The sequence below is a fragment of the Musa acuminata genome, chromosome BXJ1-4, assembly GCF_036884655.1.
Source record: "Musa acuminata AAA Group cultivar baxijiao chromosome BXJ1-4, Cavendish_Baxijiao_AAA, whole genome shotgun sequence".
Taxonomy (NCBI): Eukaryota; Viridiplantae; Streptophyta; class Magnoliopsida; order Zingiberales; family Musaceae; genus Musa; species Musa acuminata.
In genome coordinates, this window is record NC_088330.1 from 38,890,203 (window position 1) to 38,900,899 (window position 10,697).

Consider the following 10,697-nt stretch of genomic DNA (forward strand, 5'->3'; position numbering starts at 1 on the left):
AACAAAAACTTGGCTTTTTATTTTTCTTTGGTGCGCGTATTCCCAAGTCAAGAGAGAGACCGACTCCCCGGTCGCCTTAAGGCGCCGTGTTATCCAAGCATCCCTGCCGACAATGTATGCGTTGTTGGCTTTCCTAATTCTTCTTCATGCATCAATACCCAGTCTCTCCAACAGTAAGAAGAAGGGAGAAAACTGCGTCAGATCATCTCTTGGATCCGAAATGTAGAAAGAAGCCATGCCATTTGATCCGTCTCGGCTGTCAAGCTTGGCGTAATGCTTGGCGCAAGACAAAGGGCTATCGCACTCCAATATTATTACCTCGGGGTCACTGCTTCTGCGGGTAAGATATCGATGGAGAAGCAGCACAAGCATGTGCATCGCCTGCCTCGACGAGCAGGGTTAGTACACGAGGCCTGTAGCTCGTCAGGGATGCTCGTGCCGTGCAGGTGAGGGTTGAGAAGCGGTCATTCCATTTAAATCGCCTGTCCAAACCCCACCACCATTGGTTGACCGCAGACTTGCAAGTCAACTAATTACTAGAGTAAATGGAGGAAGTAGAGCAGTTGTGCGATGATGCTTTCCAGCTTATGAACTGGTTCTTCAGATAGCATACGAAATCAACTGGGGAAATGAAAGAAGAAGAGCGAAAAAAAGTCACTTAAATCGTTGTTGTTGGATGAACGGATTAAAAATAATAATAAATCTCACGAGTAATGGAGTTTGTAAAGTATATGTGGATTATGGATAGGACCGATCAACACCGTTCTATGCTATGTGGTTTTGGTGATTCAGTGGCAATTTATTCGATATTCAATTACCTAATAATGTGGGTGATGTTTGTATCAGTCAAACTTAGTTTGAGCTCGCATGGATACAAAATGTGGATGGAGCTAAAAATATCTCATAAGTTGATGTTGACATATATAAAGAATGAGGCTGGATGAAGATTTTGACGCGATTCCTCCAATTCTTTAGTCAAATTCGAAATAAAAAAAAGAAAATCTCAAGTAAACAATAACTATCATTGATTACTATAATTTGATGATTTTTTATAATAAATTTAATTATAATATAAGTAAAATATTTTTTGATATTTTAATATTAGGTTGATGTTTACATTGCTCAATTGTTGACTGAGCACTTATCCTTCTCGTGTTAATTATGTGATTATGTGTCATTGAAAAAATATTTTTTTTTTATAATAATATTCTTTATTTTGAAATACTCATAAATTCATTTGGAAGACAGATATGAAGAGAGTGACAAAGATTGACCTGTTATCCCTTTTTCAATGTTTAAGTTATAAGATATCATATTATAAATCATACTTAATGAGTTATTAATTAGGTTCATCCCTCCAGAAAGAGGAGACCCTTATGCCACGAAGGCTATAGTATGAGAACAATTGTAATTAATATGTTGGAGGAATGATAACAAGAGACGACAAAGAACTTTCGATAAATCATATATAGTATCAAGAGATAGTCTCCTCATATTATATTTGCTTGAACTTGAGGCTACAACAGCGATAAAGTGAGCCTAGTTAGTATATTCTGACACCAATGAGTTAGACTAGTATGATTTAATTGTCGGTGATGGAGTCACATAGGTCATGAGGAGATGAACTTGATTATATCGAGATGCTATGACATGCCTTGACCTATAAAACAGAGTCTTGGTGCTTAAGTAGCAATGTCATTATGTATAGTCAAAGTGGACAAGTGTCAGATCTAATTGGTACTGCACATTCTTTCACCTTCAAGAATCATATTTTAATTCAAATATCTGATTATCTAAACAGAAGCTCAAGTTGATTCAAATCCTCACCTAATTGATCGTAGGAGGAAGGGTTGGTTTGTCATCTGCGGGCCTATTTGGTGCTCCTCAAGGGCTACGGTGCTATCCAATGATGATTTCGTTCCGCGCGTGAGTAATATGGCATGAGATGATGACTTCCCACGCACTCCTGTGGCTGAGACATTCTAATGAATCAAACCAACCTCAACACGCGCAACAGTTTGACAACACTGATGATGGCACCTTCCTTCCAGCTATATCATTCCCAGCGTGCAAACACTTCCCTATCTATGACCCTAAAGCGTTTTGTCTTCCTCCGTGAGTGCAACAGAGTATGAGAAGGCTGTTGTAATTGATGGAAACAAGGACACATTGCAGAGCCATATAATCTCTCTCCAATTTGCTAGGGCAACAGATGCTTCAGAACTGTGAGATGTATCTGCCTTCACTGTCAAGCTCGATACAGTATCAGACAACCAAGCGAACGGGTGTGATGGCTGATATATGCTCGTGCAGGAGAGACATGGGCAGAGGTGAGGTCCTCATCACTAAGTGGCTTCTTCGGTTGATAGATTCCAACTCAAGTATCGTCCAGCATCATCTATGCAAAGCAAGATTTGCAGCATTTTATTCCCAGCAGCAGCGATGTTGGTCTCTTCTCGTGCGCTCCCTTCCAAAGACACTCACGTGGGTGATCCAAGTTGTGTTGATCAGGAGACCGTGCCCGGATCTCCTTCCCACATCTACATGGCCGTGTAGCTTACCATGGGTGAAAAATACACAAGAGGACTACGCCTTGGACTTTGCCTGGAGATGTCTCCCACAACGTCCAATCACTATGTCTGTGCCAGACTCACGTGGTGGGGATGGGGGGTACCGGGGGACCTTACGAGCCCACGGCCGGGGAGCGTCGGCTTGGAGGAACAATTCAAGTCTCTCGCTGAAGCGAAAAGAAAAGAAGGGACAAGGCGAATCCCCCAGGATCGCGTCCTTAACGTTGTGTCCATTTTTATCCATGAATGGAGAACTCGAGATGAACAGCTTGCTATGCCTTTAATGAATGTCCTCTATCATACATGAACAGTGTTAATATATCTTAAACTCATGGGTCGATAGGTCCACATCATGTCCGTATCCACTACAACATCCAAATCACAAATTATAAACTCACCAGACAAAAACAGTTCATTTTAATAATAACTCGAGCATTACCTCTATATCATATGAAAACGACTTATTTCAAGAATGAACTACATACGAAAATAATTAGCAATCTTTTTACCAAACTCTTTGAATCCTTCCACGAAAGAATTATACTTTTTTATATCTCGAATAATGATATAATTGAATAAGACTATCATTTCTTACACTAATTCAAACTAAAAATTGAAATGTTATATTATAAATTAAATATAATATATATAATTTTATTCTTTTAATTATTAGATACAACCATCCTTCTATCATCACATACGTGTATATATTTTAATGAACGTAATAAGGGAACTTGTGGCTACGGAACTTTGACTAACCTGTGTGCCACAAATGACATGTCTCTTGCTTAGGATTAAGTTCTAAGCTCTCTCCTCAGCAGCACTTCACCTCTCGCAGGTGCTCGCTCCCCTTGACAAAGAACGAAGCTTAAGAAAGTGACACCACCCCCGCGTCTCATCTACCTGTCTATATATATGGCGTCTCAGCTGTCAAGATTTCAGTGCCATAGATAGAGACCATCTCTCTCTCTCTCTCTCTCTCTGAAATGGTCTTGTCGGCCTGCGCTTCTGTTCCTTCTCTACGTTAAAGTAGGGAGGGCAGAACAGAGAGAAACCAATGGAGCTGGATCTCGAGAACCCGCTGGCCAGCGCCGATGACGACGAGCAGCAGCGGCGGCGGGCGTCCGTCTCGGCCCTCTTCGCAGCCGAGCTCGACCATTCCATCGCCTCCACTATAGATATCGCCGTCCGCAGAGACGCCGTCTCCCTAATCGTCCAGGTAACTAGAGCTACTTGCTCCCTGTTCCATTGGAAGACGATCGACAACATTGATGGTCCCTGTTCCTGCTCCACAGGCGCAGTTCACCTGCAACGACGCGGATCCGTTCCTGACCTACCTCGCCGTCAACTACGTCGATCGTTTCCTCTCCAAGCGCCAGATCCCGGTGAAGACGAAACCAATTTAGATCACCGAACAAGAATGATGAGATCGGTTCCTTAATCTTGATCTTTGGCTGCAGAGGGAGAAGCCTCGGATCGTCCGCCTACTCTCCGTCTCCTGCATCTCCCTCGCCTCCAAGATGACGGAGACCCATTTCCCCCTCGCCCATTTGCAGGTGTGATCCATTCCCCAGGTCCCCTTCATTTCCGACCTTTGGATCGGAATCCCAACCTACGAATTTGCTACTTCAGGGTGAAGAAGGGTCGCCGTTCGACAGTCGAACAATCTTTAGGATGGAGATGCTAATCCTGGGGGCGCTGGATTGGCGGATGAGATCGATCACGCCGTTCTCCTTCCTCCGGTTCTTCGTCACCTTCTTCTCCCCTACTCATCCCTCGCTCCTCCGAGCACTCCGATCGCGCGCCTCCCTCACCATCCTCAGAGCCCAAGACGGTGATCACTAAAATCTCCAACCTTCTCCCCACTATTACAATCTTTTGAACCGAACATCTTGACGAACAAAGAGCCAATCGAACTATGTAGAGATTAAGATGATGGAGTTCAAACCTTCCGTGATCGCAGCGGCGGCGCTCCTCTCGGCCGCCAACGTGCTCTTCCCCTCCCAATTCCCTGCCTTCCGCTCCGCCATCTCCTCCTGCGAATTCATAAACAAAGTACGCTCCAAATCAAAAGGAATAAAAATCTCTCCTCCTCTCTTTCCCTTTTATTCTTTTCCGTTTGTTTGTTAGGGGTAATTATATAAATATATTTTAATTGAATTTAAAGGAGGAGCTGTGTGCGTGCTTCGATGCGATGGACGGATGTGACTCGACGCGCGAGGGGGGCTCGATCTATGATGCTCGGGCCACCGGTGCTCGAGTCCAGAGACCGAACCCGCCGTCGGATCCTCATCGGACGGCCAGGATATCAGGCAGAGCCGGATCTCTGCCCTCCATTCCTGAAGATATAAATATCCGCTACGCTTACGTTTAATTGTATGTTTCGTGGAGTGCAATAGCAGTAATATTGATGAGACATCCTTATTCGAAGTACTACACAGTGTGTTGCATACGTGTACATTAGCATGAGCCCCCGATCTCATCACATTGGCCGTCCCAATATGGGGAAAGAGAGAAAGGTGCTTAATTAGGCTGCTGCTGCCGTTGGGCAGACGAGTTGTGTTATGAGGTGGGATCTTTCGTACGAGTGGCACATCTGCAGCAGTCCACACGCCGACATGATTGCAACGTGGCGAGTCAAAGCGCTCATGTCACATGGCAGCAGCAGCAGAAGAAAGGACAGTACGCTATTCGTATGGAAGCAGCAGGACAAAGAAGATACTGCTTTATGTCCCATCTGAGATCCCTCACTAGTACCGTCCCCATGCATGAGGTCATGTCAGCCCTCCCTGCCACCGTACACATGACTACGTGGAGCTACTTCAGTATGTATTACTTGTCCTTTTTTGGTTTTGTCCAATTACTGGTGAAGGCAATGCGCTGTCGCTTGTTTGATTGCTCCATGCACCAGATGCTAAGGATTGTGCTTTTAGATGGCTTCCTCAAATTACGGTGGACCAGAAACGAAGGGTCAGTCACACCTCAATCCTGTTCATCATCTTCCATCCTTATCCCATCCCCTTCGGAGCCAAATCCTACTTATAAAAAAAGTCAAAACGTAACCCAACAAGAAGCGAATGGGTCAACATAACCATGATGTAAACGACCATTGTTGCCCAATAGCTGTCGAAATAACACAGAAAATGGCCGACCAATACAGCAGTGCTTTCCTCACCAATTCGCCCCCCGAAACAATACCCGCTGACGTGGGCGACAGATTGACCGTTCGGCCTCTCCATCCGCCTCCACTAAAAAGCCGACGCGGAGCCAAGCCGGCAAGTCGATCCGTAACCCGTTACGGGCAGCACCGCTCTCTGCCCGCAGTTCTATAAAGCCATTCGTCCAAATCACGCCACCGCGGACCGCGGACTGCAATGTCGCCCTTCGCCTGCGCGCTACGGACCTCCGACCGCAAGCACCAATGCCGGACCTTGAACTCGAGACCGCAATGAGACCGCGGAGCTGGAAGAGGGGCCATGGATTCCTATGTTTCGGCGCGGCGGCCGCAGAGGAGGACGAGGTGGAGGAGTCCTCACGGGGCTCCGTGGGTTCCTCCGGCCGGGGCGAGGAGGCCTTGCAGGATGGACCACGACCGAGGAGGTGGCGCTTGCAATCCCGAGTCCTAGCCAAGTTCTTTAGATCCGTATCTTTCCTTACTTGTCCGGTATGGACGCCAATCCATGGTTTTTGGTCGATCCGAAGTGGATTTAGGATTAAGATTCGTTCTCTTTTACCGGTTTTCAATGATTTTGGCAGAATCGGAACGGGAAAGAGAGGAAGGATTCGAGCCGTTTGTCGGATTCGTCGAAGACCGCGTCGGAATCGAGCGCGAAATCCAGGGACGGTGACGATAACCATAGGTCTGCGGCGGCGGTCTTTTCCTCCGCCTCTTCCTCGTCCTCGCCCTTCTTCTCCTCCTCTTCTTCTTCTTCCTCCTCCTCCTCCTCCTCCTCTGCGTCTTCCGCTTCAATATCTCGTTTGTCATCGGCGGTCACATCCGGTTTCCCGGATCCTCCGGAGCAGAAGGAACATCAGAAGCGGTCGCCGCCGACGCTGTGCAGTTCGGCCACCAGGGCGTTTCTCCTCGTCACCGGCTTGGCGATGACGGTTTTCTGCGGCAGGCTGTCCGCGATCATGTGGACGTCGTCGTGGCTCTACTTGATTGCTCGCCGGTTCAGCAAGCGCGAGACGGCGGCGATGAAGGAGATTATAGAAGCAGCGCCCGCGGAGGTTGTACTGAAGGTGGCGGCGGCGAAGCTTCGACGGGAGCGAGCGGAGGAGAGAGAGCAGAAGAAGAAAGTCCTCTTCCTGTGCCTTTGGCGAAGAAATAGAAAGGCTTGATGTTAACCTGTTCCTTAATTTTTAGCTCTTTTATTATATAATAAATAATAATAATAATAATTATTCCAATCTTATTCATGATATGAATGCGGTTGATGTTATCCTAATTAGATTGAATTCATGTAACCGGATGTTTTCATCCATTTATATACATGATAAGAATTTTATAGTATTTGAGAATATATTTATATTTTTAACATATATTTAGAAAAAGATGTCTGAATGAATGCATAGTTATAAAATATTCTTGAGTGTTTAATAAATAATATATAAAAGCTATATTTTAAATGTGAATTGATGTAAGTGTTTTTTGTTAAAATTATATTTCAAAAGTTTATTAAATATTCTACAGTAAATTTATCCTTATAATATTTAAATATTTATTCAAAAATAAACATATTTTAAAATAAAATAAATAAATAAAATTGATGTATACAATCTTACAAAAAATTTATATGGCTCATATATATTAATAAATAAAAATATAATCATATAAATAAATATAAAACAATCTTTAAAAATAAATAAATAAAATTTTAAACAAAAGGGGTGATGACAAAAATTGAAAAAATGGATGATGAAATGAGAGTAAAAATTTCTATGATAATCTTATGATTTGAGATAATATCATAGGGTACTTTAAATTTTTTAAAATTATATTAACATCGCATAAATATTAAAATATTAATACTATCCAAAGGTATCATCAGCATTCGAGTATTTTTAATACAGCATTCGGATTAGATATAATTTTAAAAAATTTATTAAATATTAATTTATACTTAAAAATATGTATTGGATCCTCAATGCATATTTTAAATATGTTATCTTTAATTGCACAATGCATTTTAACTCTTTCATCGTATTTTATTTATGGTAACGTGGAAAAGCTTTGCTTAGAACGCAGATAGTGCCCACAAGTGTTATATCTGTCATGTTTTTATTACTTGCATTTGCACCATACACTAAGTTTTATTGGAAAATTAATGTTATTCCTGTAAGTAAGAGGGATTTTGAAAAATTATAAATATATTAACTGTTTCTTAATTGTTTAATACTTCATACTTAAATATCTTTTTGTCGTCAAGCTTACAAATGATAAATTAACATAACACATCAATAATCTTAATATATACAACCCATGAATGTATATTGGATATTGGACTAGCAGGGTTGAAAGCTTCTTGTGTTAGTCATTCTATTAGGTGGAACGATGATATCAAAGTGGATTATATATATATATATATATATATATATATATATATATATATAACATAGTAGGATTTCATTTTGAATTAAATTGGGTCGAGGATGTCAACCTTTAAGTGGTAAAGATTACAACAACCCTCCATCTACTCCCACTTGCAAAGGAAAGCAAGACTAAATTTGTCATATAAGTCGCACGAATATATTACTATTAACTTGATATTAAGTATTTTAGATAAATAGTTTGATTTTAACAAATTTAATGAGTTAATTATCTGTTTAGATTAGGTCCTCATACAAATTAATATCATTATGTCCAATGTCTCCTCTGTAAACGTAAAATAATAATTATGTTATTATATAAAAAAATTAATATCAAAATCTGAAATCAAATAATCATAGATAAAAATTATGATTATGTATATTTTGATATTATTCTAAATATATTTCTTCTTAAATAAGTAATACTATCCATTTGTAAGGAGAATTAGATTTATCTTCTTCTCTCTTCGTATCTTTCATAGCTTTTATAGGATCATTATAAACGATAGAGCAGGGACTAAGGGAGATGAGAGAAAATCTGTAATCTCATTTCTATATATTGAGTCTCTAGGATGTTCTATCTAATTATATGCTAGAGCAAAAGATCTAAAATAATAATTAGGAGAATATTTTCTGAGAAATCTATCATAATTGAACTTAAGCAATATCTTCGGCATTACGTGAGTGCCAACCAATGAGATTGGATAAAGTTGTTAGACTTAGCCAAATTCTCCTATAATAGAGTTCTATATAAAATAAGAATGCTTTCGAGATCATTATTGGATAACAGCCATCAACTCCTCACACTTAAGTGATTGATTATACTGGGAGTAGCATGTCAGTATATCACTTACAAAGGATTGACATGAAAACATAAATATTACTCGAGTTTACTTAAAGAAGGCAATCAAAAAGATAAAATAGGTAGGTAGATATGGAAAGACAACTATAGGAGTTCAAAGTTGGTGACTTAATACTGGTGAAGCTTCAACTAGCATTATTTTAATTCTTAAAAAATATACAAGGGATTGATGCACAAATATGAAGAATCATTTTCAATTATCAACAGGGTAGACAATGTCTCGTACAAGTTGCAATTGTCGGCATAGCTCAAAATTCATAATGTATTTCATGCGTGAGTAATTTAAAAGACTATTACTCAGATCCACAAGATGCTTTCCGAGGTATTTCAAATCGACTACCTCCCATTAGAGCCTTCTATGAAAAGTAAGTTGCAGTCATTTTAACGGATCACAAAATAAAGATACCCAACAAAATAGAGCAGATCGAGTATCTGGTGAAGTAGCGAAAGCTTCCCTAGACAAAAGTCATTTAAGAGCCTAAATATACCTTGTGATACAAAGAAGCAGTTATCAAAGTATACCAAGTATCGATGAGGACATCGATAATTAAGTGGGAGAGAATATCACAAACGATCATCATGCACCTACCACACCTTCATCAATGGACTGTTTATTGCTTTTATTTAGTTATACATATATTTAGCTACATATTTTAGCTTTATTTTTGTATATTTTTGCTTGAAAACTATGAGTATGAATAATTTGTATGACTATAGAGTGACCACTTACTAGAATGGGTAAAACTATCATAGAATAACCTAGTTTTTATATGTCATGGTTTATTTTCTACTAGCTATAATGTTGTGCGAAACGTCATCTATCTCTACCTCTAAAATCATCCAAGTGGCATAAGATTGACTAAGGGTTTGGGGTAGTGTGTGGTGTTGATTAGATTTCACAAGTTCGCATGTAAAGCTTACGGGGATTTGTCAATGTGCTTAATACTTGGTGAGCAATCTTTTGTGGACATACGATTGTTTATTTATCTTCTAAAGTTCTTATTTTTCTCTTTACTCTATTTTCTCTCTTGCATACCAAGTGCTTATTGAGTTACTTATAAAGTTACCTTTTTTACGAGGGTGTCGTCACTTATTTTTGAAACTAATTAATTTACTCTTTTACAAGTCCTTTGGGACCTCATCAAGGTTACAATTACGTTGACTCTTTGCATACCAAGTGTAATTCTAGCTTAGTCCATGATAATATGAACAACTCCCCGATACTATGTGAATGACATGTGGCTAACACCTTAGTATCGAATGACCAAATCGAATCAACTGGTATCATATCTTAGATTCGGTGCATCATAACCCTATGATTATAATTGAGCTCAAGAGTAGTGCGCAACTGCTATCCATAGTTATCATTTATCATGAGAGTAATAGTCCTTAAAGCTTACTATAAAAGGATTCCCCTTTTATATATATATATATATATATATATATATATATATATATATATATATATATATATATATATATATATATATATATATATATATATATATATATATATATATATATATATATATATATATATATATATATATATATAATGAGAGTAGTTTTTCAGATTCGACATCTTTAGATACAGACGAATTATGTCTCGACTGAAATTAAACTAAGTCTGACATAGAAGAAGGCCTCGGTTGGTTTTGAATTAGTATCCGGACAAC

General features: G+C 39.7%; 1 protein-coding gene and 1 pseudogene across 1 annotated transcript; both read left to right on the forward strand.

Moving 5' to 3' along the window:
• The first annotated feature begins 3,305 nt into the window (after positions 1–3,305).
• Positions 3,306–5,548, forward strand: LOC135666120 (putative cyclin-D6-1; annotated as a pseudogene).
• A 139-nt stretch (positions 5,549–5,687) lies between these two features.
• On the forward strand, positions 5,688–7,038 carry LOC135666125 (cell wall integrity and stress response component 1-like). The gene is made up of 2 exons (XM_065177673.1): positions 5,688–6,234; positions 6,327–7,038. Exons 1-2 carry the CDS (start codon positions 5,992–5,994, stop codon positions 6,909–6,911), a joined length of 828 nt encoding a protein of 275 aa, XP_065033745.1. The 5' UTR covers positions 5,688–5,991; the 3' UTR covers positions 6,912–7,038.
• Positions 7,039–10,697: the final 3,659 nt, after the last annotated feature.